A 26,745-nucleotide genomic window follows, 5' to 3' on the forward strand; every position below is an offset into this window, starting at 1 on the left:
ACTTTCAAATTTTAATTCCTCTTTTTTTTTGTTTTAGTAGGTGTTAAACTGTCATTAAAGATAAAAGTTCATTGGTCATTTATTTTAGGAACTGATTTTGTGTTATTACATATTGTAGTTGAGTGTTTTATCAACGTCTATAATCTCGATCCCCTGCCACTCCTAAACCGCCAACAATATCAAGTGTTTTTGTTACTTGTAAGCTTAGAACTTCCTGTCGCAGAAATCAATTACGTTTATCTACAATCTGCGTTTGTTTTCAGGGCCACAATGGCGCTTTCTACGCTAGCCGGATTCTCATCGGCAGAAGAACTCAGCTTAAACAATCTTTCTTCTTACATTTTGACTATAAACAGCGCACCAAGCAAGCAACATGAGTGCGCAGTTTATACCATGGAAGGAAGAGCCCTTGTCACCTCTCAGTACTGAAGAGGTGTCATGGCTCTCCGAAGACACTTTCTATCAAACATCGGAAGATTCCATCAAATTCGAAAATGATTTGGTCCCTTGCGAATCTAAGGCAGAGGTGGCTTCTCTTATGCTGGAAAATCTCGAAAATTTGATCGATTTGGATGAGCTCATCAAAGAAGGTTCGTATTTGGAGGAAATAATTGTTCGATCTGTTGATTTACGTTGCCACTTTCTTTTTTATCGATTAAAGTTTCGAGTCCGGCAAAAACTTAGTAGGCAATAAGTAGTTGCGTCACTATTACACAAGAATGAGGACAACAAGCTTTCGAATTTGAAGTTATGTTGGTAGCGCCACATTTTCGGAATGCCAACGTGCAAAAAGCAAAACCATTGTATCAACGCTGATAATAATTAAAAATAATATTTTTGTTTACAATCCGATATTATTAATTAACATGTGCGTGTATTATAAATTGCATTATTTCTTGCTGATTCTTGGAAATTACGTACTTGGGTTTATGGACTGTAAAATCCCCGAGTAATTTACCATAAGATGGTTAATTAATTTGTTATTACTTAGTATTTGCGATTTTTCTTTGCTCATATCGGTGATGTGGTAACATTGCTTTAAACAGGAAGACCCTGACCAGCAGTGATAAGATAAGCGAAAGCCTTTTGCACTTTTGTGGAAAATTGTTAAAGTTCTTGGCTGCAATTTAAAATTCGTTCAAGTCAATTAATAAGGCCATTGTTATGATAAGCTGATAAGACGAATTAGACTAGTCATAGTTAGTAAATTTAGCCAGCAAAAGAATTCGCTCGCGTCAAAGTTCAGAACATCTGAATGTTTACTGCTAATTATTCCGGGTTATCACGACCCTGACACTCCGGTTCTTTGCCATATCCAGCAAAAATAGCCCCAGGATCCACATTATTCTTATCAAGTCGTCGCCGCGTTTCGGATCACATGGTGTCCACGTCTTCTGGTGGGGACGCTTGAGGGACGACCAGTCACCACCTCAGTCAATTCCAACTCTTCTAACAAACCGCAACTCGTGTCGTTACGTCCGAACAAATCGATCGAACCCAAAAGTGTCTCTTTCGTCTTTAAACGTTAAAGTTGCAAAGAAAAGTGATAATTGTGCGCGGATCCTCATGGTTGTTTGTACAAATGAGCCCTGGCGTGTGTAGCATGAAGTGCAGCTACCATTACACGTGGAACCGGGAAATTGTGTTCAATTCTCAGAAGCTGGTGAAAAGACGTTGATTCGAAAAGGATACCCGAAAAGTCTTTTTTTGACGTCGACATTTCTCTCTTTTACATACAATTGCTGCCATAGGAAAACTGTTGACTTTCTGTGTTTGATAGTTGGTGACCTCCGCCAATCAATATAATGGCTGTTTGTTATGGTAGGTTGTTCGGACATACATCAATCTGTTGTTTTCATGTCACGACGGGATGATAATCTGTCAATATTTACGGACCGAAAGAAACACCCGCTATGGTTAACCTTCGACTATAGTGGTCAGACCACTGCGGTTCCACAACGAATCCAAAGAGCAATGCCCATCAGTGAAAGGAACACTTTTATAGTGGCGGAAACTCAATTCTGACCTGTATTTTTCCGACAAAAATACGCGAAGAACCGTTGCCAATATCTTATTGACCACACCTAATTAAATTCATTAGAGTGTTGTTATTGGTTTGCACTGGTTACAACAATCGCTACTGCTTCAATTATGCTGCCATTACAGAAACACTGATTTAACCTTGCCCTATAAAATTTGGAATAAAATTTACTTACATACAGGATGTCCCAGAACGCTCACATTTCCTGATGCGTGTCGCAAAGTGATCTAATTCAAAAACTAAAGTGCCTGAACAAAAATCGTCTCAGATTTTGATGGAGAATTTCCCATTGAAAGGAAGTGTGACTGTTCTGAGACACCTGTATACAAAAGGAAGGAAACTTTTTTGAATTGAAAAGAATAATAAGCAATTTAAACCTTTTATAAATCCACAAACACGAATAAAAAAAACTTGCGTGACATAAGAAAAATTATTTTCACGTTTTATTAACACTGATTTGGTATGTAATCGAGTCAGCCTTGCAAGCTAATTTCTTTCTCTGATACACTTATATCGACAGTTTAATAAAAAATAACTATTTTAAGCAATAAATACCGGAAATGACCTCTGTTTTATTCTAGACACCCGACATCTTCACACTCAATTAAATTGTACCTAACACACTTAATGCACTTCCGCAGATGACTCGATTAAAACTGCGATTGGAAACGGCGTCTAGTGGGCCTCGTTCTGACGTTTTCACATGCGGAGCGTTGTTATAACAACAAGTAAACACTTGTCCGAAACTTTTGTTGTATTTTCGCAAAGTCACATCTTTTGTTATCCTGATTTAGATTTCATCAGAAAATTAGTGAAGTCACATTTGCCTCATTTACCTATCTCAAGTAGTCTCGAAAGGAATCGATAAAAATTTTGTCAATGGCCAAAAGCATGGGAGTTCATGATTCACTACTATTTGGGTTTGTGCACTTGGTTTATACTTATTTGACGTAACAATGATACGAATGCTAAATCCATTCATAAAATTCCAAACAATTCATTTCGGTGGGAGAGGACGTTGTTTTATGGGTATGTAAAATAGAGACCGGTGAGTAGTGCGAGATTTAAATTTTATTTAATTATTTGCAATGGCCCTGTTAACAAATTGGTGGTTAATTAACAAAAAAGTTCTGCAAGCAATCGCTAGACCATATCTTTCGTTTCAATTATTTAAATATGTTTTGTTTTTTCAACGCCATTGTTGATGCGACCTTGTTTGAAATGACTTTGCAAACGAACGCCTGTGTTTACTTGAAATATTAACTCACGTCCAAACCTGAAAAAAAAGAGAATTGACCCCAAATTATGTAGATTAAGAAATTAGGTAATGGTTCACTCAACCCTCTTACCTCACAAATGGGGAGCTTCTGACAGATGATGTAATTAAGACAGTTATTAGTCGATTTTCCGAAAGATAAGTGATGATGAAACGAGATAACGAAGTAGAAAATGTGAAAATTGGGTTCGTTAAAAAAGTTAAAAAAAAGCCCAAGCCTGCTAAATAATGAAATATAAATACGGATCTAGCAGGCCTGGAATTGGGGAAAATGCTAACTAGATGATTTTGGAATGGTCACACTTGAAATCAACAAATTGTCAAGAACTTTTAATGAAATTTTAACAAATCAAAGGCACGACTTGAAATTTCAAAGCCAACTGAGATGAGCGCTTTACTTCCATAGCACTCTGTACACACGAAATAAGCAACAAAAAATCTCGTTTTCATTGTCTCTGCGGGCGTTGGGCGGTGGTGCGGTTACGCATGGTCAAATCGAGGTAATCTAGTTGGCGTAATAACTTATTCGCGATTAATTTATTATTATTAACATTACTGAAGGAATTAATTAAAACTGTTTGCCAAGAGCTGAATATTTTGCATAAACTTTCCATTAATCTGCGAAAAGTAGAAAACGTTTTGCCTTTCCATTCGGTGCATATTTTGAGTTTTTATCCACGAAAAAAACTGACTGCGATAAAGTGACCTCCTTAAATTTCCATATCTAATCAGAGGGTCAAAGTTGACGCTTGCTCAAACAATTAGTTTATAAAAATGAAGGATGATAAGGCTTTAAATAGAGGGTGTTTTTTCTTGAGGAGAAAAAGTAGTTCAAATATCCAAACAACTTTCAACATGCGTTTCTCTTCCTGTAAAAAACGGACTAGTTTTGAATCGGAAACAATGCACGCGATTTATTCTATTTGTCGTTTATCCTTGATTGATATTTTTATTAATAGTTGAAATGTGGATTAGCAAGTGAAATGGATATTTATTAGCTTAGTATTTATGAATTTTTATTGTATTGTTTTATTTTACGTCGCAATTTGCTTCAATGTTGACTCTTTCGTTCGAATTTTTGTGACATTTTTCGTTTCCGATTATTTAACAAATTACAACCGCGTCACGGCGAAATTCGTATATTTAATATACTTGATCACCTCGAAACAGGTGCCACTCCTAAAATTGTTAGAACGGTGTATATTAACAAATAAGGTTCAATAAAACATGTGTTATTGTTCTTATTTCAACAGGGCATTTACATTTGAAATATTTCTCAGACATCGTAAAGTAAATAAATTCTTGTTTACTGTAATTATATTAATAGGCGGCGTTTAACAACGACTACATTTCCTGAGTTTTGGTACGACGCAAGGCCAACTACTAATTACTTTCACTTGTAAATCAGGCCGCAATTAGAGTGATCTTAATTCTATTTTCACTTTCTTCACAGAAATAGGATGCAAATTGTTTTGTCACTTTCGAAATTCAAACTCGCTCTTGTTCCGTAATCTAAATCTGTACAATTCCGTCCGAAATAATTGATCCCAATCTTCGTGAATTAACCTCGGACGCTGCACGAACGCCATCTAACTTTTTCCTTTTCGTTTCAGAACCTTACCTTCTTGATGAGAAGATTCTGCCCATTCTGGAAGATGTGGACCAATCCCAACTCCCCCTCCTCCCCGCCAAAATGGAGTATCTCCGTTCCCCCGACACCCAATTCCTCCTCAAAGAATTCGAGACCGTCTATGACGTCGTCGAATTCGCTCATGAAACCCTCACACCCCCTCAGAGTCCCCCGAATGAAAATAAAATTCTCACCACCTTGGAACCGCTCCTCACCCAGCCCACATATGCGCCTCTTCCAGAAAAGCACGACGTTTATCCAGTACCTGAAAAGCCACTTCTGCTTGCATATCGCCCCCCAATCAACATCCCCACCGAGTACCCGTCGGCGATGACGCCGCAGCCGGACATCGCCCATGAGCTCGCCGTTGTCGACGAGCTGGTGCGTACTCGCGTGGAAGACATGCAATGGAGTAGCGGCCCTTCCTCGCCCAATAGTAGCAGCAGCGGGAGTAGCAACTTCGGCGACTGCTCGTCTGACGATCCCGAATGGATGCCTGAACCGGTGGAAAACTACGAAAGTGGTGGTGTTGAGAAGCCGCAGCGCAAAAGGGCGAAGCCCTATTCGCGCTCCGGGAACGTTGACAAGAAGTCCCGGAAGAAGGAACAGAATAAGAACGCTGCTACTCGCTACCGTATGAAGAAAAAGGCCGAAGTTGAGGTCATTTTGGGCGAGGAAAAGGGGTTGGCTACGAAGAACGACGAGTTGGAAGGGAAGATCAAGGATATGCAACGCGAAATTAAATACTTGAAGGGGTTAATGCGTGATCTCTTTAAAGCCAAGGGACTTATCAACTAACAAACACAATTGGCAACACTTTTTACTTGTTTTTTTTTTATCTTATGTACTATATTTATTTGTTAAGGCTTTTTTGTATCAACACATTTATATCAATGTTTTCATCACTCCGCTGTTTGATAGATTATTGTCGAGTAGGAAGGATGTTTAAGCGTTCTTTTATTTTTTTAAGTTCAACATATTGTAGGCTTTTAGAAAATGTTGGGTCGCGCGTTTATTCATGTCAGATCCACGTTTTGTTATTGTTAAGATTTTGCTTGCTCATACATGTCTTTTAACACTATAGTTTATCCATATGAAGTACTAATAAAGAATGATTTTTTAGGTGGGCACAAGCAGTTTATTTCATTTTTTAGGAATTTGAATATTGATGTCACAAATTTTATCGTGTAATTCGTTCTTGTTGCAAATGTTGCAATGACGGTGCTGTGTGAATTGTGTTTTAGGTGTCAAGTTGAATTTGTTTCTTACCTTTAAAAGAGTCGCGACTGAGGACAATTTCATAATTTAAGGGCTCGCAATTATTGCGCGATTTTGAATTTTCACGTCAAATTCTGCGAGATGGTGCCAACCTTGTCATCGTAAAATTTCCCCACCCGAACAACCAATTACAACTTGTGAATTCTTGGTGTCTAGGGATATTCTAGGGACTTTTTAGTTGGCAACAGTGTCTAAAATGCGGAGCTTCATTTGATTACCATTAAAAACAAACACTCTGTATCTTTACTTCTTCAGCATGTCGTTGTCTCAGAAGCACGCAGGCAAAGTGCTAGTGCCGTGGTTCAACCAGTAAGTAAAATCTCCTCCAAACCGCCCCCTCTAACCTCACTTTTCCAGCGCCGAGTGGAAACATGTGTACGACTTAATTTACTCGAAAACTGACCGAAATTGGCCCGCCGCTCTCGAGGTCCTCAAAATATGGAAACACAGAAGTACTTTGCTTTCAGCGGGTGTTGAAGGAACTCTCATAATATTGGAAGCAATGTTGCTGAATTCTGAGCTGGGATGTAATGAATCTAATCACATATTGTCCACTTGTTTGGTGCGCTTTTTGAATATATGCGCAGCTAGTGGGGATAAACAAGGGACTTTTTATAAGAAGGCCAAAGAGAATGAGTTGCCAAAATGGCTTATTGGAATTCGGCATGATATAGCGCATGGACATCAACTGCCTTCAGCTTCTATGTTGAAGTTGAGTTTGAAGTTTTGTTTAAACTGGTTGAAGGAGAAATATTGGGATGTACAAGGCGATTTGATGACTGATTTTGTAACGAAGGAAGAAAGTGCCTTAATCATGGAAGATGTTACTCTCATTCTTGGTTCTTTAAATTGTACATTTAGACATGACGATTTGAGTGGTCAAAACGTATTGAATTTGTTAATTCACAATAACATGATCTTGATAGAATGTGAAACTGATGACAAAGGTACCTTATTTGGAGTTATTTCCTCAAAATTTTCTTCTATATGTTTCAGGAAACAGAATTATTCCAACCAGTATTTTAAGTGTGTGGAAGACTTTATTTCAAAGAATTTATCAGACCGGCATGCTACAATTAGTGCACAGTTTATTTGAAGTAACCTGTGACATCACCTACACATTTACCCAAAGAGAAACTGCCAGTTTATGGTTAAAAGAAGTGTTTAGATACAAGATAGAAACGGACCAAGATGAAACCATTAAGGTATAATTGATGCACGATCGACAAAACCCCATCAAATCTCACTTTTCAGATTAGATATAAGAATTTCGCCACACAAATTGTGGAGAGATTGAACCCAACTACCATCAATTTTGTGAAAGAGTACGATTTAACAACAGCTTTAAATAAATTTAACGATTTGTTTTCAGGGTTCTGCAGTACGTTGACGCGCCTCAACAATTTATTCAAGACTCTGTTTCTCTAATTGTGGCTTTTAACACGCAGGGTGGCTTGAGGGGGAACAGTTTTTTTACTGTCAACGATTTACTTATTGAGGACACTTGTGATTCCACCAAAATGAGTGAAGAAGATAGGATTGCTACATCTAGGTGGATCCCAATAAAAGGTGCATATCGACAAAAGCGGTGTCAAAGTAGGCTTTAAATTCTAAAATGAGTTGGTATCTCTGCATTAATACGTTTCATTGCCAGTTTTAATCTACTAGACACCGTTTAATTCCACTACTTTTAATTTTAGATGTTTCGGCCTTCACAAACTTGCCAATAGGAGTTTTGCCTCACCAAGACCGACTTATGAACCCATTATTCGCTGTCTAATCGTCCAAAAACCCCGATTTTCATTGATACAGTCCGTTAATCCAAATAATAAAAATCTGATTTATTAAAAATACGAAAATCCATTAACAAAACAAGGGTTGCTGGCCCAAAACCGGTGCTACCTCTTACTTAAACCGAAAGAATAACAGTCATAAAAATGCAGCTATAACATGTTTAGATTTTGAAACTAACTCCCTCATTGACTAGGTAAAAATGGTGAAAACGTACTATTTTAAAATTCTCTGCGTTCTGGTCAACTTTAAAATCCGTTCTAAAGATTCGGTAGTACCAAGTCCCCAAGCATCTAGTGGTGTCCGGCTCATACAAGCAATTCTGAAAACCATTCGATTATAAACCAATTAGATCGCGAATGAAACGTACCTTCCGCCGGAAATTGAATGCAAGAACTTCCAGTAACTAGGCCTCAAATTCGTCGGCTCTAACAAAGCGGCGTGGAATAACACGGCAGTACTTAGGCAATATAAAAATTCAGTGAAGCCCGGAATTCTGGGGACGACTCCTTTATTGATGCCCATGATGTAAGTTATCTGTAATACCGAATTATTTAATGAGTAGATAAGAAGTGTTAAGTCGTACCTGAGCCACTTTCCACATCACGTAGAGAGCAACAGTGGTGTCTGGGTAACGAGTGAAGGCAATTCCTGCAATAAGTGCGGAAGGAATGGCAAACGACGGACTATCTCTACCAGTTGTTCGCCGCAGAATGCATAAGAGAGCCTACAATTTCCGGGTTAACCCCCCATTGTACTTTGTGTTCACTCACCCGAAAAAGTCCCGAAAATCCTCCCAGAAAAACCGCCAGATTTAACGTATCTTTTCTGAACAAAATACTCCGGAGGCTTCTCGGGGACTGTATCACTTTTTTTGCATTAAGAACTAGTTTCAAGGCTACTTGAATACCTAAACCGATGCTAGCCATTTTTCCAACACCCTGAAAACCAGCGAGAGTTATTTAGTCCTAGTGGAAACAGATCCGTACTTGCAGGGTGTAGTACAGACAACTGAACGGATGAGGACACACGAGGTGTCTATCACAGCATTTGATTTTGTAGATAATCTTCTTGTACATGCGAAGAGCTTGGCTGATTATGTGGAAAACTGGATTTTTCGAGCGAGGACTCGAATGCCAACTACCCGAACGACCTCTGGATGAGCCCACGTTTGGAATGTCTTGGACTTGTTGTCTGTAGAAACTGTTGGCTTGGCTGGAGCGAGCGGTGTAGTCTTTCTCTTCGTACGGACCGACCACAAATCTACAGTAACAAATTTCAGACATTTTCAATGGTGAAGAAGTACGAACCTCAGCACGCCAAACATGGGATCGTTTTTAACATCTTTGTGGTAGCCCGCTTTGTAATACATGAGCAAAACCGCCATTCCAACGGCGAAGATTGCCGTGTCGCCATATTTAACGTTCCGGACGAGGTTTCGTGACAGTGCCATGTTCCACAACGTCTCAGTGGCCACATTGCTGACGTACAAACACAATAAAGTTCTGCGTGAAGGGCGCTCGATTAAAATGGCAAAGACACTGGCGAGAAACGCAGGCAATGCGGATACAGACAAGATATTGAAATTTCCCAGGAGTTTCCTACGACGGAAAATAAACAGTTGAACGTGCGAAAGGGGGAATTACCGTAGAAGGCACAAGAACAAGGAGTAGCCGAAACCTGTACCACTTAGAAACGCCGTTGATTGCAGGATTCCCAGAACTGTTTTCTTCAATGCGTCTTTTGTAGGGATTCGGCCCTTCATGAGGAGCGTCAGCTGGAACAGAAAGCGGGTGAAAACCACAGGAGCTGGGAATTGAGGTCAGCAAAATCGGTCGTTCCCTCATTTAATTGTTTTGTTCAAGGTTTCAAACCAACACAAGATTTATTAGCAGTAAAAACCAACGAATTCGTAATAAAAACACACAAAATGGGCAAAAGGTGACGCTAAAAATGATAAAAATGATTGTTTTATTATTACCTGTGTTGCTTTTGTTTACATCTGGCCAATAATGTAATAAGAAAAACAATTGCGGGTTTACAACATAAAGTCATGTTTCTGTTTTGATCACAAATCACAGAGCTGAACAATACCCATTCTTCTTTTTATGTTTTGGAACTTGGCCCCAAGTAGCACGTAATTACAGTCATCGATTTAATATTGTGCCATTACAAAAATCGAACGTACTTCACGTAACAATGACTTTACAGTTTTAAGCAAAATGTAAAAACGCTCGATGATATAACTCGAAAAAAATAAATACAAAATTGAACGACAACGACAGCTAGTCTGTTTCTTATCTACAATCACAACTAATTGCATTTAAACTGTTCCTAATGGGTTTATTATTGTAACTATTGATATTATATTTTCAAGCCTTTATCGACCTAAATCCTGCGGCACACTTACCAAGTACACGGAAACATACATTTTGAATGAGGCAACCACCGCCACGATCCCCGTATCTGCTTGAAAATTAAGACATTCTGCTTCAAAATCATGCAGGTCCCAACAGTGACACCCCAAAGCTTCAAACTTGCTAAAAACAACCATCTTAACACTTTAGATGCGGTTTGCACATTGTTTCAAAAGTCGTATCAGGAATTTAACTAGCAGTTAAAATTAATTAGAACCCGCAATTTAATCACGCCATACCACTTTGACCACTTTTCAAAGTGGTTACCTGTTATCAAAGTACATTGCGATTGGCCGATAATAAAATAAACAATTCCAGTAATCCTTGGTGGAGGAACAGTTGGAGTTTTAGCAACACTGCAACGCGTTAGTATGAAATCATAAGTTATCTAATTGGAACTGACGAGCTTATTAAACACCCATTGGAATCAGTTGATTGAGCGCGGGCAAGAAATTACCACCGAAGTTTCACAATTGATATTGGGACAGTTGGACGTGACGGTGACGTTGCTAGGTGAATAGTTCTTATCTAATCTTAACTGTCGGGAACGCCGAAAGTGGACAAATAGTACAAGGCAAATATTGGAAAAAATAGTTTTGTTCGCGGCTTCACTTTGAACTATCATGTAAAAAATCTTTATTTCTGGACGTGCATATTCAATTTTCAGTCTCACAAATGGAAGCGGCAAGAGAAAAAAGGGTAAGAAAGTCCGTTTGAAACCGACATGCATACGGGTGTCCTAGAACTCTTATTTTCACCGCCCTGTAGCTCTCGAGATCTACTCTTATTCTCTAGGGCGCGAATTCTGGAATCCCTGTATAATGTTAACATCTCCAGACAGATATTTTTTCTTGCACGTTTTAACAATGATATTTGCAGGTCAAAAATTAACGACAAATAATTTAAGAACAGGCTGAAATACCAACGCAGCTTCTGGCAATGTTCTATTTTTTGAAGTCCACAAAACTCGTCGAAAATCACCTAAATTTGAAGCTAAATGACGATTTCTGCTATAGGCAGGCGGTCTTGAAGACTGTATTCGCAAAGTAGAGGTCGAAATGCGTTAAATAACGAGTTTTTATCAAGATCCAACAGTTAGTTCTTGAGAAATTACGCGAATATTGTGCTCCAAAAAAGAAAATTATGAATAATTTGTCCAGACCGTTGACGTCATCGAAATCGTTTTATGTATTATTTAAATTCCACCTTATTGTCTGCCCCAAAAAGTGCCTAGTAGTAAAATACCCGGTGAGTCAACGAATTTCAATTGACGCAACTTTTATGTACTGCTAAAATGTAGTCGTTAAATCAAGGAAGATAAAGTAGAATTGCGCAACACAATAATTAGAAAAAACTCATAAATACAAACCACATAGACTGTCCCATAGACTCTCAGGGAATCAAAAATTGCGTATAAATACAATCCGGCCATAGCCTGCAGACAGCTGTCGGTCCAAGGATGGACATAGTCCATACAGGTGTCTTTAATGACTCCCGTAATTGGAACAGGTAATTTGCTGTAAATCTGAGCCATTTTCACATCACAATTATTGTCACAACTTTATGTATTCACTGCTTTCTTCGTATCACGAAAATGTCGTCGAACTTGTTTGTACTGTAGATAATGATGCCATTATTGTACGTCACGAAGAGACTTTTGATCTGTAAAAGAAATGAACTTTCACAACATAATAAACAGCTGATAATAAGGTTACCTTGCTGACCAGTTCTTGTTTGTTGTTTACAATGTTTTTTGGAGTGGTTTCCGAGAGATGGCGACGTGTGGTGCAGAAGGAAATCGTTATGGTAAAGAGGCTCCTCCACCATTTTTCTTCGACGGATTGTCCGGTCAAATAAACAAGTCTACGCGCAAATTGTCCGGCAAACACTTCTATTTTATTGAAGACCACCTCAAAAATAGTTGAGCGAAGAAGAAAGAGCTGCTTGAACGTAAAATTTCCAATTAACAATCTCATTCAAAATACGCGCCACGAAACTGACAACAGTGGAAAACCAAAAAACAAAAAACCCCAACCTCCGAATGTTGTGACAGGCGAAAATAACCTACAAATTTTGAAATGACCGAGAATGTTTTGGACGCCGAAAATTGGAAGTTAGAAGCGAACGCTGTAGCCAAAGACATAGGAAACCATGTAAGAAAAATCGCAGTTCTGCCCGGAACAGATCAACATATATTTTTCAACGTGACAACAATGGAGGGCGCAGATTTTTGTATCGAACTTTCAGGACTTGGATTCAGAGTGGCCGGACGGAAACACGACGAAAAAAGCGACGGAGACTTGGAGTTCTTCGAAACACCGTACAGTCTATTACACAAAATTAGTCCGTCCTTTCATCAAAGTTTCGGAAACGAGTTAATAAATAAGTTGAGTAATTTAAGTAAAAATTAATTTACTGTACAAACTCTTAATTACATTAAAATATCAGACACCGTTGTCCCGATTTTGTTCACCAATAAATTCGTTGATTAGCGAACTCACAGCTTCGGGGTTGTTTAGGTGAGTGTGGTGCCCCCCGTCCACGTAGTGGTACTGCGCATTTACAGAGCTCTTTTTCAACACATCCAGTAATTCATAGAAGTTTTCTTTGGGTTCAAAGTAACCACTTCCTGTGAATTTGATCATTAATAATGGGCACATGACCCTATATGCACCTTCCAATAAATCGTTTTGTGCCCAATTTAAAATGATCCGAGCCTTAAGTCGTGGGTCGCGTGTGAAAAAGTATTTTTCGGGGTCACTTTTAGATGGTGCCACATTCCTTTCCAGGATATGATGGGCGTGTTCGAACTGAATACTGTTGTTGTTCATTGCCGACAGTTTCTTTTTCATCACCTCTAGAGGGTAGCTCGGGGGCTCTTCGGGACTCTGCCCCAGTGCGTCGTATTTTAACAACTCTTGGATCCCTGCAGCTAATCTGGGCGCGTTTTTCTTTTTGTACAATGGCTTCACTCCGTCAATGCAAATTAAAAAATCCACAGACTCTGGAAAAATCGTTGAGTACATGAAAGAGCTGATTCCCCCCAAGGAGTGCCCCATTAGGGAGATTTTAGGCCACTTGAAGTGGTCGGCAATGTGTTTGATTATAATTGGGTAGTTCATATTGTGGTAGAACATTCCAGGGGGTAACCAGGAGGAGTGTCCATGTCCTGGGAGATCAATGGCCAGAAATCCCAACTCCTTGGACAGGAGGGGGATAAGACGATTGAAACTTCCACAGTTGTCTTGCCATCCATGTAGGGTTAAAATGGGGCGCTTTTCTGAGGGGTTCCACCATCTCCCTGATATGTGCCCCCATGGAACTGGGATTTTCACCTCACGAAAGGGGCGATTTGTGGAAAAACGACGACAGAAACGCACTGTGTACATTGTAAGACTGAAGTCCAAAGGTTAGAGTCATAACCTGCAAATAATACCGCAAACTGGGTACACTGGGGTGCATTAAATAAAATTAAAGGATATTTTTAAAGTTTCATTTTTAGTCTTGGCGAATAAGTTAAAAATAATATCGCCACACTTCACATTTCAAAATATAAAAATGACAGCAAAATTTGACAGTTCTGGTGACTTTCAGTTGGCCACGGTTGGCTGTCATGCTAAATTAAATTTTACGTATAAAATTTAGCAACACCTTTTCAATCTCACTGTTTTATCCGTCACACTCTCGCAATTAAAAAGTTTGTAATAATTCCATCGAGTGTATTTATTAACGGAAGTTAAACCTACTTGTGTAACCAAAGGTTGGTCCCCCTGATTGACCTTGCCTGACCCGCTCCAAGTTTGCGATAGTGGGGGCCTCACTTCACGGCACAAAATAAAAATGTAGTGACACTTTTTTGACATTCGTCGAATTGGTGCATATTTTTAAGTGCGTTGAAAATGAATTTAATGTTTGAATGATACGTAAGTGATTCAGTGTTGTTGTGATTCTCAGTAGGGTTGAGTGTGTGTGTCAATCTGGAATGTTTCCATTAACTTCCATTGTTCTTTGGGATACAATGAGAAGAAAAAGCATAGGTGAGCAATTGATGAGTTTATAGTCTGATAAATCGTTTGAAACATAGCACCGACTGCTAATTTATTCAATGAGTGGCACGTTCAATTGCGGGGTCATTATGAGCCCATTATTCTAACTAGATACTGTTAAAATGTGTCAAAGAACAACCTGCGAGTAACATTTTAGCTCTTTGAGGAAGTTCGCACGATTCTTTGTGGGAAAACCACGAAATTAGCTACCAAAACGTAGTGAGGTTAATTTACAAGGATTGCATAATTAGCTTTATTCAATTCTTAATTGCTAAAAATGGTCCCCCATCTCACTTTATTTTTGCAGCGAGTTTTCATGGACGAGGTGCGTTGCGTATTCTCTTTGTGCCTGCGGTGCGGGGTCACCGACAAATAAAACTGATAAAATACTCCAATTATTTAGACATTTCGTGAATTCCTTAAATGAACAATATTTTCAAGTGTTGACGTCGAGTAAACAAGATTTCGGGTTGAAACAGTCTCAACGTCAACATAATTACGGAAAGCACCGTGCTATAATTAAAACGTGATCGGAGTGGTAAAAACAAGCTTCTCAAGAAGAAATGTTATTGGGAGGTAAACTGGGACGTTTACAATAGGGCTGTGATGATAGAAAACAGACAGAAGGTATAAGAATATAAGAAACGAGACCAAAGTTTAAAATTTTAAGGTGATTTGCTGCTCAGAACTTTTTTTTAATTTCTTATAAACAATCTAATTATTATGTACGAAAATGAAAGTAAACAAATAAAAATTAAATAAATTGCAAACTGACTCGTTCAGCAAAAACTCTAAATAAATTAAAATTAACCTTGACTGACATAAACATAATAAATATGTCGTGAAAATAATTACCTGAATAGTTTGTGCAAAAGTGTATAAATGTCTACAAAATGATAATGAAAACTTTGCAAAGTGCAAGTGCAAATGCAAAACAAACCACAATTTTTTTTGAATTTTCTCAATTCTGGCACGAGGAAGCTTAATTGATGTTATGAAGAATGGATCAAGGATCTAATCTATTTTTCGCTTATAATTTATCATCTGTGAAATATCAGTTTTTGCGTTTTGCTTTAATTTTATAATTTTTGCTTACACGCATAATTTCAGCTAGATTGTGATAAAATTAATGTTTACTTTTTAGAAAACGTGATTTCGATAAGCTCAATGAATCAATTCAAATAGTTCTTTTTCAAATGAATGTAATATTGTACAGTCAGCAGCAAAAAAAATGGGCTAATGGTCGGGATGGCTTGTAACTCTGGCGACAACCCAAAAATTCAAACGGCCATAACTCTCTTATTTGTTTTATTTGTGGTCGTACGTTAATTTTGAGCCCGGATTTGGATTGTGCGTGAAGTTTTGCGTAAAATGAGCTTGAAATAACACAAGTTTGCTCCAAAAATAAGCGAAATATCGACATAGTTTGACAAGGGTGAAGTTATCGAATTTGCCCCTTACGAGCCATCTCGTCCATGAGCTCATTTCTTTTGCTGCTGACTGTACACAATTAATAATTATTATACAGGTAGTCTCGGTTTAATTTGGTTTTTATGCTTCAAAATCATTTTATGCGGCACCCATTCTGTGGTTATTTTTAAACGAGACGTTGACAATGGTCCCAAAATAAATTAATTTCATTATCATTACATAACTCCTCGTTATTATTTTGTGTGTTTTTTATTGAAGTTAAATTTATTCAATTTCATCTACATGTACTATGAAATTCGCAGATTTCCCGAATACCTAAAAAAAATAAGGTTAGGCAATGTTACGATAAGCTTGCCGATTATTTAATCGCAAAAGAACACTTATCTCCACTCGAACATCAAAAGCTATCAAAACAAAACGAACCCATTTTAATTACGTTTGTTTTTTCATAAACGCACAAATTGTAGCGACAAAAAATGAATTCTTTCGTTCGGTGAAAGTTATCCTTGCAACTAGTGCAATGACGAATTTACAAGGATGACAAAGAGAAGTTCCGATTGCTCATTGAAAAAAACAGAGCGGTTGAAACATTGAAGATATTTTTAGTACAAATCTGCTGTCGCTTCAATGTTCAGTCCGTATCAGTGTTTATTAACTTAGAAGTCATACATTCATTCTAATGTTTATAATGTTTAATGGATTAAGATTAGTTGTGATTAATCACTTCTTGGTTTGTGTTATTGAGACTCAACAGTCAAGCGCGTGCTTCCATTTAGTTTGGTTGATTCTCCGTGAATCAAAATGCAGCTTTTTACCATTTGGAATATCCTGAGGTTAGTGAGCTGATAAGGAATTAAAAAAAGATTGAAATTACATGAAATTGAGGCAGAAAAATCACTGCGTTATCAGTGTTATCTTATAGTTTTATTAATAAATCGACTCATTCGCAAAATATTTGGTAAATAAATAGGTGCGTACAGAATCATAAATTCCCGGAATGAAAAATATTGTTATTAGATGCCGACCATTTATCATGAGAGATCTTAATCGGTCGACCACATAGCTATCGATCTATGCAGATCTGGGACATTATAAATCCGGTGGTCATGCTTCTTTTGCCTTTTTCTGCAGTCATTCTAGGGCACGTTTAAGGTGACTAAGAGCTCTCGGTATTTATCAATTGGTGACTCAAGTAAAACAATTTATTTTCAACACGTGTGTCTATTTTTTTCCACGACTCTCTTCCTTCTTTCAGATTAAGTGCAATGGACAGTTTGCATGTAACCTCTCAACAAACTGGAAGTAAAACTTCAAGCAGAAGCACATCACCATGTCGGCCTCGGGAGCACCACACGCACCACGCACCTCATCAGCATCATACCAAAACACTTAGTCACGGCTCGGACAGTGGAAAGGTAAGGATTGAGTCGACACTCATTGCGGAAATGAAATTTCAAGTTGATTTCTTTATTAATGTCAATCGGTTATCGAGGGGGCATACAAATATATTTGTTTCTTTGGAATGGGTTTACGATAATGAAGCGAAGAATGGGGAGTGATGACCCCAATCTGGTACAATGAGATTAAAATGAAGAAAAATGGTAAATCGTTTCTTGGACTCGCTTTAAGGCGATTTTTCCGACTTTTAAACTTAACAATCACTTTCGTTGTGGAAGTGAAAGAGAAAGTCGCGAAAAAAAGGTTTGAATTGTTGTTTTCTTTTAATCTAGGACACACTGTCCAATTGGAGGCTTTAGTTTATTTTTTGTAATAAAATCCGTTCTGAGAATGAGATAAGATTTTAATTTTAGATGCAAATTGAATGAATCGCAGATTTAGATACCGAAAACTCGATCTCGATACAATTTTATCAATTATTATCGTAGAAATTTCGATATACTATAGTTTTATTTTGCTAATGATGTAACTCTGTTGTCAAAATATTGCCGCAATGCGATACTTTGACCGCTGATAAGCCAACTTATCGTTATTCGTGCCTTTCGTACATAGTTTTGAACACATTTTTCTGTCAGCTAAAAATTTACATTAAAACACGCCACTCTACAGAGTGATCATTTGAATTTATCGAGTTGCCTGGCACTTTCCGAACGTCTGTTTCAAATGACGTTTCAGCGCCCACTATTACATAATGATTGATAAATAATTAATTTAATTGATCGCCCTGTAGATGACAATGAGACTGACGGTATTATTAACATGTTTCACACAGTAATGAGATCATTCAGATGCCAAACTTGTTGATAAGTTAGAAAATTGCAGAAGCAATGCAATACTTAATCAGTGTAATCTAATAAATCTGTCAAATTTGACAAATCATTGATAAATGTAGCCATTATTAGCGATTTCGCGCTTCTCCGAATTGTTTGTTTTTATCATGATGGAACTAAAGGCTGAAAGTTTTTTATAAGCGCCAAATTTAAAATGCGGCTCTCTGATTGGTCGTCATAGTTACTTGCTTGTGGAGCCATCTATTAATCAAAATTGACACTTATCCATTACATGTAAAGTCCGTTTTTTTATTAAAAAACCACCAACACCGCACTCTCCCACCACTTTACAACCGGCAACGTCGTCGATGGTGACTTTTTGGTGATAAAATCAAATAGGTTAGCTGCCTAATTGTCAATTTGATTACACAAAACGGCCTTTCAGGCTGTGCCGAATCTTTTCACTATTAAATCATTTGATTTGCAATCCAACAGGCTGTAAAAGAAACGTTTTTAACGAAAACACTGCCTAATTTTCAGAAATGTCAAAAATTTGACAACTATTTTCTCACCAAAAATCTCCCTAGGCAACGTTGCCGGTTGTAATGCAGGGGAAACTTGCGGTGTTGGTGGTTTTTAAAAAAAAAACGGACTTTATCTTATCCGTTTCAAATCCTGCTAATTTCTGAAATTGTGTCTTTGTAAAACAGTGTCTTCTGTGCAGGAAAAATGACTTATACTGCTCATTATTACCATCGCTTCACTCAATAAAAAATAATTTGACAGCAGCCCCTAGTAATTTTCATTCGTATCAGTTGGCAACAAGCGCGTGTGACCTTGATGCAATAGTGACATGCGTAGTAGCTAATCGTCCTGCGCAGATTTGCCAAATCCTTATTTAAATCTCTCTTTTGGGACAAATCTTTAATTAAATCTTAATTAATGTGAAATGTCGATACGCCCAGCTGTGGTAACGTCTGATTTACACGGAGAGTGGACCGATAGCGGTGAGTTTTGATTTCTAAACTTTTTTCCAAAAAAAATGTCACGTGGCCGTTTAGCTTTGCGCCCACGTGTGGTAATTGCCGGATCATTCATTCATTATTGCGGAGTATCGATTAAGAAGTTCAATAATTCAGTTAGAACGCGGATGGATCATTTCTCACATGAAATATAAAGGACGCGTGCTGAAGCTTCCGATAGATCTTCAGTATTCTTATGTAATCTTGAGCGAGTGGTGTTGCGGATTTCAATTCTTCTTTATCGAATGCGTCACTAAAAAATTGTGGTTTTGGTGATGAAAATTGCGTGAAACCTTGGACCCTTTCCTTCCTTATTTTAATCAGCATGCGAATTTAGTTTCGTCGGGAACAATGGCATTGGCTATTGTGTTTTAACTCTGAGTAGTTCTCTTCAATTTTTTGTTTTCTCACTTAATTAATACGTTCATAGGTTAATTGCGTTTGACGGAATAAATTGATTATGTAAAATTCGTTTTCGTGCATTAGTTTAAAGGTAGTGTCCAACTTGCGTGCTGCGTGAAATAGTTGTGAGTTTAACACAATTTGTAGATTTAGTTTAATTAGCTTTTAATGTGAAGCATCGACAGGTTTTTTCTACGTATTTAATCTAATCGTAATCGTATATTTGCTTATAATAGTCATGCACTGGAATTGTGTTAAATTAAACGCGAAAATCACAAGAAAAAAGTTGGGCTCAACTCGTAAGACGTGAAAAACACTCGTAAAAACATCAGTTTTATTGACGGCAGAACAATTCCAATGCTACCGTTCATTTAAGTGTTTGTAATTATTATGATTTAGGAACATCTGTTCACTGTTAACTTTGACCGAAATATGAATTATGTTATTTATTTGAGTACTGTAAACACGACTTTTTTCTGCGGTTGCTAAATTAAAACTGTATCATGTTGGCAATGGACACCGATTACGACCATTACGAATGGCTCATTCCTAATGAAATATTAATGGTACGTTCAAGATGAGTTAATTATACTCGTATTGTAAACGTAGGAAGTACCTATTTTTGTTTATTTTGCTTCTAGTCGCAGGATGGTGGAGTAACACATTCGCACAGGCCTTCGAGACATCGCTCTCCGACGACGGCCAGTGCGAACAGAGCCCCGGAAATGGAGGACGTTTCGCATCCTTCCAACCTTGACGACACGTCCGGAACAGCGGAAGCCGACTCTTCAGAACTCTGTTACTCGTCGTTCTTCTCCAATGGTAGCAACGAACACGTGAAGCCTGACGATGAGACTGACAACATCGACCCGAAGATTAGTGCGACTCTTGAGCAGTTGTCGAATAAAATCGTGCGAGTGAGGGATCTGATCAAAACGGAGCAGAAGCTGAGGGATGGTAAGTCATTCTGTGATTATTTTTTTTGACCGATCACTTCCTGTATGACTTGAAATTGCTGTAATAAAGTGGCGGAGGCTAAAAAACATTCAATTATAGACTTACTTTGCATAAAACCTCTAGGTCATTATGTTCGTTTTTTTTAGACAATGTCAACGAGTATCTTAAACTGGCAGCCAACGCCGACAAGCAACAAGTCCAGAGGATTAAGGCCGTTTTTGAGAAAAAGAATCAAAAAAGCGCCCAGGTGATTTCGCAGTTACAGAAGAAGCTCGACACGTACCAGAAGCGAGTGTACGAATTGGAAACGCGCGGATTTGTCCAAAGTCACCGACCACCTAGAGAGGTTCTGCGCGATATGGGACAAGGCTTAAAGTAAGCTATAATTGCCAGTATTGTCGATCGTAAAAACGGCATTTTCTTATCTCAGGAATGTGGGAGGCAACATTCGCGATGGCATTACGGGGTTTAGTGGATCGGTCATGTCCAAACCAAGGGAGTTTGCTCATTTGATCAAGAACAAGTTCGGAAGCGCCGACAATATCAGCCAGCTGTCGAGTAAGTAACCGGAATCGTAGGGTAACTGGTAGATTGGGATTAATTCTGTGGAACTTTGCTTGATAGAAAAATCAGCACTTTATATGTTTATTTCTCATTTAATGCTACTGGAATATTGTCCCTAAGTAATCTTGTATAAACAAAAATTAGTTGAAGGTAAATTTATTGTTTAAGTACTGTTTAGCAATGACAAATGAGGTGAAGTAAGGCAGCGCACGCTCGTAACGGAATTTATGGTGTGATAACGAGCGAACGCTGTTTTACTTTGTCCTTATGCATGAGTAATGCGTAGAATAAAAAATGAGGCGTTGTGGGGTAGAGATGGTTTTTGTTGAAGCATCCACAAGTGAGTTCATTAAATTACGTAATTATAATTAGCGGTGATTACTCTAGTCTGTAGTCTCCACCTCTCATAACATCCGTCCGAAAGTCTTCACTTTACGAACTGAAGACTTTCGACGCTGTCTGTGGTGGAAGATTCCGCACATTTCGTAACACAGAAAACTGTCCTTAGGTGGCGTATTGGTCTCCTTTTCTTTCCGTAATTTCTATACTAGTTCAAGTAAGATAATCCGTTGCATGTCTGATGTGATAATACGATTTTTTGATAACAAAACTCGAGTGAAGACGTACGTAACCACATGCTAATCACGCACAAACTAAGGCATGGCTACGCACCGCACTGTAACACCATGATTATAATCCGTAGCGTGGTACATAGGGCCCGGAGCGACCGGATCGGAAGGGAGCGCCGCCAATGGTGGCACCGGCAGCGACCAAGGGGAGAAAACTCATCATCATGGCTCGGCTACGTTGCCGGCGACGTTGCATACGGCGACTTCGCAGACCTCGATGGGACAGCCGCACAGGGCCAAGTTTCCCAGCGACGAAGGGAGCGAGTGCAGTAGCGTCACGAGCGACAGCATCGGAAGGTAAAGAATGAGCTGTGCCAAGAATAATTCGTCATCAATTCGGTTTTATAACGTTTCTTTACTGGTATTTTGGAACCGCGGCTTGCGAGCAGTTAGACGATAATTTCTCAGTGTAATTGTGTGCTTGTTTTATTTAAGAACAGACTGAGTTAAAAATAGCTGCGTTCTCACGTCCGAAATATCTGGTTCTTTAATATTTAAGTGATTGGGGCAGTTCCGGTTCAATATTTAAGTAGGTCGATATTTGCTTGCATATTGGTAGCATTGTTTTATACAGGGTGTCCCAGTGAACAAGGGGAGGTACAGATGGTAAATTTCAAAACAAAAATTGATTAAGTTTATTAGTATTCGAGAAAGGATAAAATATGAACAACCAATCCCGAAAGCTTATTCTAGAGGTGGAGATAAAGGCCATCCCAATTTCCTAGGCAACGAGAGTGTAATGTTCATCTGACCAATGAATGATAGTTTGTGTCCATAGTTACCGATTTTCAAATTTTGTTCTGTTTTGGGATTGGCTGTCGTTTTTTCAATTTTTGTTTCGAAATTTTCGTTCAGAATTGTTGCCTCCATAAACCTTTTTTCTCTGGGACTCCCTGTATAGACCTCGACATTTCCTAGATACTTAGGCATTATTCCAACGAATGTTTGCTAAACTGACACAGCATTTTTGTCGCGAGACACTCATGACGTTGATAATTCTTTATCAGATTCGGAGCCGGCCAAGAGAGCGGTTCTAATCAAGAATCCTTCAAGGCCTTGTACAAACAACTGACTGCGAAACAGGAGGAAATCGAAGTGTTGAAAGAGAAACTGGACCAAATGAAGTCTCTACCACAAGAACTGCAATATCTAAGCGCTGCTTTGCAGGTGAGAAACGAGCGATTGTAATTCCGATCATTTTTTTTCTCTTGTTCAGGAAGAGCGATTTCGAACGGAACGTCTAGAAGAGCAAATCAACGATCTAACCGAACTGCATCAGAACGAAGTGGAGAATCTAAAACAAGCAATGGCGGACATGGAGGAAAAGGTGCAATATCAAAGTGAAGAACGTCTCAGGGATATTCATGAGATACTAGAACACTGTCAAACCAAAGTAGGTTGTGTGTTTCGAGCAACTTGTTCTTACAACGGTTGTTTTTAGATACAGAAAATGGAGCATCAGGCGCTTCAACAGCAACAGTACGTTACGTTAGAAGGTTTAGATAATTCAAATGCTCGAGCGCTCGTCGTGAAATTGATCAATATCCTGCTCACTGTCCTTCAGGTTGTCTTATTATTAGTGGCCACGGGGGCTGGGATCATAATGCCGTTTCTGCGCACCAGGTGAGATGCAACGTTTTCTTTGAATATTCTTTGACAGTGTTTCAATGTCAGTCTTGGTTTACTCTGTTTGGTTGGTGATGCCAATTTTTATTTGTGTTTTTTTAATGGTAGGAATTATGATAGAACTGTAACTGTAACTGAAATCGTGGATGGACCGTCAGAAAAGTACTCGATAAGTGCCGCAAGGTCTTCCATTTTTACAAGGACAGTGTCCAAAACGTGACGTAGGTAAAAGGGATTTGTTTTTCTCTTAATTTGTAAATTGTAGAGATCTTTGAAATGTTTATTAATTTTTGATAAATCCAGACTGACTTTTTGTAGTTAAATGTTGAGAATATTCTAAAATTCTCAATATTTACTGTGTGTCTGAATTATGGGACCTAAACTTAACTGTTTAATACTGCTATTAACACTGTCAGCTTCAAGTCCGAGAAATAAATAAAGAAATAACTAAGGATGAAAAAACTTTGGGTGGTATATTTTAACATTTGTGATTTTATATTTGACTAAATTCGTTCAACGAGTGTGTATGTACTAAGTGCCACTTTTCTTTGCAGGGTGCGGATTCTCACAACTGTGTTTATAGTCTTATCAACGATTTTTATCTTAAAACAATGGCCAGAAGTACAAGACATCGGTTCGCACGTGATGAAGCGTCTCAAAGATATGTTAGACCCCGTCAAATAGCATTTACCTTTCCCTTTTAGCGAATGAACTCTCTAGTTTGCAAAGATATGACATTTGATGAACGTGTGAGAAAATTCCAAATGTGCGCGACGAACGAAGTTGCAAACACGATAAAATGTGATACGTGAAAAGTGCGAGTCGGCCGTGTTTGTATTTCGTTCTTTTCCAAAATGTAACATCTAAGATTTAGTCGCTTCAATGCTGTTCACAAATCAAAATGTTTTGCAAATGATGCTTGACTGAAGTGTCAGTGGATTGTGATTTTAGTTCAATTATGTAGACGTTAAGTATTCACGAGTTGCGTTTGAGCATTTTGTTTGCGATGCTGAATACGTACTAAACCGGTATTTTGTTACTGTTGTAAAAAGTCGCAATCGCAAATTGTAGATGCATACAAATGTTCGTCCAATTTTAGAATAGGAACTGTGTTCTTTTAAATTGTTGTTTTCCTTTTTTCTATTCATGTATTATTTATTCAATTTATTTAAATAGCTTCACTATATTTATATACTATTTAATTGAATAAATAGGTCGTATTTCTATTTTTGTCATTTTAAATAAAGGTTTATTTTTTCTGTTTTTCTTCTTTCTAGTTTTTTCTGTTTTAGTTTCTAAGAAAATTGAGACTGCTGAAGAATGAACACTGACTGTCCAAGGTATTTATCAAGTGATGAGTTCTAAGTCAATACCTGCAGTTTTGCTTCCATCTCTCCCACGATTTTATCAAATTTTTCCGGAAACGGCACTTTTCTTCATTTGTGTTATTTTCAAAATTTTGATGTATACAGGGTGTAACGGAACACCTGTATACTCAATTCATGTTTAATTAAGGGGCCAAAATTCAACATCTGTTAAGAGTTTTTTATAGACATATGTTTAATAAAATACATGTTTTATATCGGCAGTGCCCTTTTGATGCTCAAGGTCGCGGATTACTTTAGGGATTAATTATTTTATACAAGCGAAGTCGTAATTAATAAACCTTGCATTGAATCAAACCATCCAGTTATGTACTCCACGAATTTTTATAAACCTTTTGAAAAAGCAACATTTCGTAGAAGTTTAGAATATTCAACAAAACGAGGACAAACTTGAAGTAGCAATATTAGTAGATGTGAGAGTAATCGAAAAAATGTCTAGTAGCCTTTGCATTGATAGCACTGTTGCCAACAGATTTCAGAGTTGGAAGCCTGCGTAAACTTGTAATTTTTTCGAATACTAATGCGTCATTTCACTTAGCCAATAATTAGATTGTCCAAATTTTTATTAAATTTTGTATATGTTTAGGTTTTAGATTAATATATAGGTAAGTCGTCCCTTTGTTCTAAACTTTAAAATACTTGTAGATTGCAAATAATTATTCTTGAATACTCGATGTTAATGCAATTTTTTAAAAGCAGTTGGTCTAGTTTTATGGTAAAGTTGATGGAAGATTTTATTGCTTGTTCCAAGCAGATATGTACATTTATGTAGATATTTCAAACATTATTTATGTAAAATAAACCCTCTGTGTTACATACAAGGTGTTTGTAAAAATGTACCTCGATTCGGTTCGCTTCTAATTCGGTTATTTGTTGACGCACGTGGAAAGTTCGCACAGTTTTGAATCCTGCGTTAAAAGAGAACCAATAATTTAAGTTTGCGTCACAAATAACGGAGATATTTACTAAAATAGGTCTTGATGTATTTTTGGCCGAATTTTTAAATTGTTGGATGATCACCACCTAGCGGAATAATGCTGAACTTGTTGGTTTAAATTGTGGTAAAAGTCTCAGCTACATCGGTTAGTTAAGTTTCAAATCAAACGTTTAGCCCTCTGGTGAGAAAACGCATGAACTAACAACTTTGGCATTATTCCGCTAGGTGGCTTTAAATTAAAAATTTGAAGTTTTGTTTGCAGCTAACTTCACTTAATGTTTTCATGTTCAGTTTCCACTAGACTTGAAGTCGACAAAACATGCTCACTTCTGATTGGTTGATCGAATAGTGCATTCTGCACAAACCTAAGAAAACCAAAATAACTAAACCAGGAAGTTACTAAAGTGTATTATTGGTTGCCTATGTGCTGCATGTTCAAGCATCGACATTCTCTTTCAGAATGAGGATGATAAAAAAACAATTCTGCTTGGACAAACTAGAAGCCAACAACAGTCTTCACTGACGACTTTCGCATAAATCTAAGTTCGTATATTTCTGATCATGGTAGGAAAGATATTACGCAAGTTAAGAACTTCATTGAAGTTGTCAAAAAATTAAAAATCGACTGAAAAAAATAATCGAATATCCACAAAAAATTATAAAACGACTGAAAAAACAATCGAATGGCCACAAAAAATGAAAACGACTGAAAAAATGGCCACAAAAAATAAAAACGATTGAAAAAATGGCCACAAAAAATATAAACGACTGAAAAAATGGCCGCAAAAAATAAAAACGACTGAAAAAATAATCGAATGGCCACAAAAAATAAAAACGATTGAAAAAATGGCCACAAAAAATAAAAACGACTGAAAAAATAATCGAATGGCCACAAAAAATAAAAACGACTGAAAAAATGGCCACAAAAAATAAAAACGACTGAAAAAATGGCCGCAAAAAATAAAAACGACTGAAAAAATAATCGAATGGCTACAAAAAATAAAAACGACTGAAAAAATGGCCACAAAAAATAAAAACGACTGAAAAAATGGCCACAAAAATAAAAACGACTGAAAAAATGGCCA

General features: G+C 37.7%; 6 protein-coding genes across 13 annotated transcripts; 4 read left to right on the forward strand and 2 right to left on the reverse strand.

Annotated features, from left to right (window-relative positions):
* The first annotated feature begins 271 nt into the window (after positions 1-271).
* On the forward strand, positions 272-6,080 carry crc (bZIP transcription factor crc). Of its 2 annotated transcripts, none has more exons than XM_088050384.1 (2): positions 272-590; positions 4,931-6,080. In XM_088050384.1, the coding sequence occupies exons 1-2, from the start codon at positions 374-376 to the stop codon at positions 5,743-5,745; spliced, it is 1,032 nt and encodes a 343-aa protein (XP_087906510.1). In that variant the 5' UTR covers positions 272-373; the 3' UTR covers positions 5,746-6,080. The 2 variants fall into 2 exon arrangements, with proteins under 2 accessions (XP_087906510.1, XP_087906511.1); XM_088050385.1 differs by lacking the exon at positions 272-590 and adding an exon at positions 1,712-1,821.
* A 230-nt stretch (positions 6,081-6,310) lies between these two features.
* On the forward strand, positions 6,311-8,015 carry LOC148180068 (uncharacterized). The gene is made up of 6 exons (XM_088050383.1): positions 6,311-6,534; positions 6,583-7,172; positions 7,222-7,430; positions 7,480-7,550; positions 7,598-7,794; positions 7,926-8,015. Exons 1-6 carry the CDS (start codon positions 6,482-6,484, stop codon positions 8,003-8,005), a joined length of 1,200 nt encoding a protein of 399 aa, XP_087906509.1. The 5' UTR covers positions 6,311-6,481; the 3' UTR covers positions 8,006-8,015.
* Positions 8,016-8,041: 26 nt separating this feature from the next.
* LOC148180069 (transmembrane protein 135-like) lies at positions 8,042-11,967 on the reverse strand. 2 transcript variants are annotated; one of them, XM_088050380.1, is made up of 8 exons: positions 11,803-11,967; positions 9,663-9,793; positions 9,327-9,617; positions 9,006-9,279; positions 8,790-8,957; positions 8,603-8,743; positions 8,387-8,553; positions 8,042-8,338 (listed from the first exon to the last, which is right to left on the reverse strand). In XM_088050380.1, exons 1-8 carry the CDS (start codon positions 11,965-11,967, stop codon positions 8,233-8,235), a joined length of 1,443 nt encoding a protein of 480 aa, XP_087906506.1. In that variant the 3' UTR covers positions 8,042-8,232. The 2 variants fall into 2 exon arrangements, with proteins under 2 accessions (XP_087906506.1, XP_087906507.1); XM_088050381.1 differs by lacking the exon at positions 11,803-11,967 and adding an exon at positions 10,427-10,677.
* Positions 11,968-12,455: 488 nt separating this feature from the next.
* LOC148180070 (GSK3-beta interaction protein-like) lies at positions 12,456-12,889 on the forward strand. The gene has a single exon (XM_088050391.1). It carries the CDS (start codon positions 12,512-12,514, stop codon positions 12,842-12,844), a length of 333 nt encoding a protein of 110 aa, XP_087906517.1. The 5' UTR covers positions 12,456-12,511; the 3' UTR covers positions 12,845-12,889.
* LOC148180071 (putative serine hydrolase) lies at positions 12,829-14,040 on the reverse strand. Its single transcript, XM_088050386.1, has one exon. It carries the CDS (start codon positions 13,820-13,822, stop codon positions 12,878-12,880), a length of 945 nt encoding a protein of 314 aa, XP_087906512.1. The 5' UTR covers positions 13,823-14,040; the 3' UTR covers positions 12,829-12,877.
* Positions 14,041-14,195: 155 nt separating this feature from the next.
* Dmtn (transmembrane and coiled-coil domain 2 protein Dmtn) lies at positions 14,196-24,604 on the forward strand. Of its 6 annotated transcripts, none has more exons than XM_088050394.1 (12): positions 16,634-16,743; positions 17,166-17,325; positions 20,204-20,519; positions 20,666-20,894; positions 20,950-21,077; positions 21,592-21,639; positions 21,799-22,009; positions 22,720-22,879; positions 22,929-23,105; positions 23,154-23,335; positions 23,447-23,559; positions 23,893-23,984. In XM_088050394.1, the coding sequence occupies exons 1-11, from the start codon at positions 16,712-16,714 to the stop codon at positions 23,556-23,558; spliced, it is 1,755 nt and encodes a 584-aa protein (XP_087906520.1). In that variant the 5' UTR covers positions 16,634-16,711; the 3' UTR covers position 23,559; positions 23,893-23,984. The 6 variants fall into 6 exon arrangements, with proteins under 6 accessions (XP_087906522.1, XP_087906520.1, XP_087906519.1 ...); XM_088050393.1 differs by having other exon boundaries at positions 23,447-23,563; positions 23,893-23,983; XM_088050396.1 differs by lacking the exons at positions 16,634-16,743; positions 23,447-23,559 and adding an exon at positions 14,196-14,470 and having other exon boundaries at positions 23,893-24,604.
* Positions 24,605-26,745: the final 2,141 nt, after the last annotated feature.

This window comes from Gnatocerus cornutus, chromosome 2 (assembly GCF_029298725.1).
Source record: "Gnatocerus cornutus isolate USDA-ARS CGAHR chromosome 2, icGnaCorn1.1, whole genome shotgun sequence".
Taxonomy (NCBI): Eukaryota; Metazoa; Arthropoda; class Insecta; order Coleoptera; family Tenebrionidae; genus Gnatocerus; species Gnatocerus cornutus.

What these genes read in the sequence shown, in the direction of transcription:
- Dmtn (XM_088050392.1), top strand. Translation starts at nt 16,712, where the DNA reads ATGCAGCTTTTTACCATTTGGAATATCCTGAG. An exon ending in ACGGCTCGGACAGTGGAAAG is followed by an intron (nt 17,326 to 20,203) that starts GTAAGGATTGAG and finishes TTTTGCTTCTAG; the next exon opens with TCGCAGGATGGTGGAGTAAC. An exon ending in GATATGGGACAAGGCTTAAA is followed by an intron (nt 20,895 to 20,949) that starts GTAAGCTATAAT and finishes TTCTTATCTCAG; the next exon opens with GAATGTGGGAGGCAACATTC.
- LOC148180068 (XM_088050383.1), top strand. Translation starts at nt 6,482, where the DNA reads ATGTCGTTGTCTCAGAAGCACGCAGGCAAAGTGCTAGTGCCGTGGTTC. An exon ending in ATGTGAAACTGATGACAAAG is followed by an intron (nt 7,173 to 7,221) that starts GTACCTTATTTG and finishes TATATGTTTCAG; the next exon opens with GAAACAGAATTATTCCAACC. An exon ending in ACCAAGATGAAACCATTAAG is followed by an intron (nt 7,431 to 7,479) that starts GTATAATTGATG and finishes CTCACTTTTCAG; the next exon opens with ATTAGATATAAGAATTTCGC.
- LOC148180069 (XM_088050380.1), bottom strand. Translation starts at nt 11,967, where the DNA reads ATGGCTCAGATTTACAGCAAATTACCTGTTCCAATTACGGGAGTCATT. An exon ending in CCCATGTTTGGCGTGCTGAG is followed by an intron (nt 9,280 to 9,326) that starts GTTCGTACTTCT and finishes TTGTTACTGTAG; the next exon opens with ATTTGTGGTCGGTCCGTACG. An exon ending in GATTTTCGGGACTTTTTCGG is followed by an intron (nt 8,744 to 8,789) that starts GTGAGTGAACAC and finishes CGGAAATTGTAG; the next exon opens with GCTCTCTTATGCATTCTGCG.
- crc (XM_088050384.1), top strand. Translation starts at nt 374, where the DNA reads ATGAGTGCGCAGTTTATACCATGGAAGGAAGAGCCCTTGTCACCTCTC. An exon ending in GGATGAGCTCATCAAAGAAG is followed by an intron (nt 591 to 4,930) that starts GTTCGTATTTGG and finishes TTTTCGTTTCAG; the next exon opens with AACCTTACCTTCTTGATGAG.
- LOC148180071 (XM_088050386.1), bottom strand. Translation starts at nt 13,822, where the DNA reads ATGTACACAGTGCGTTTCTGTCGTCGTTTTTCCACAAATCGCCCCTTT.
- LOC148180070 (XM_088050391.1), top strand. Translation starts at nt 12,512, where the DNA reads ATGACCGAGAATGTTTTGGACGCCGAAAATTGGAAGTTAGAAGCGAAC.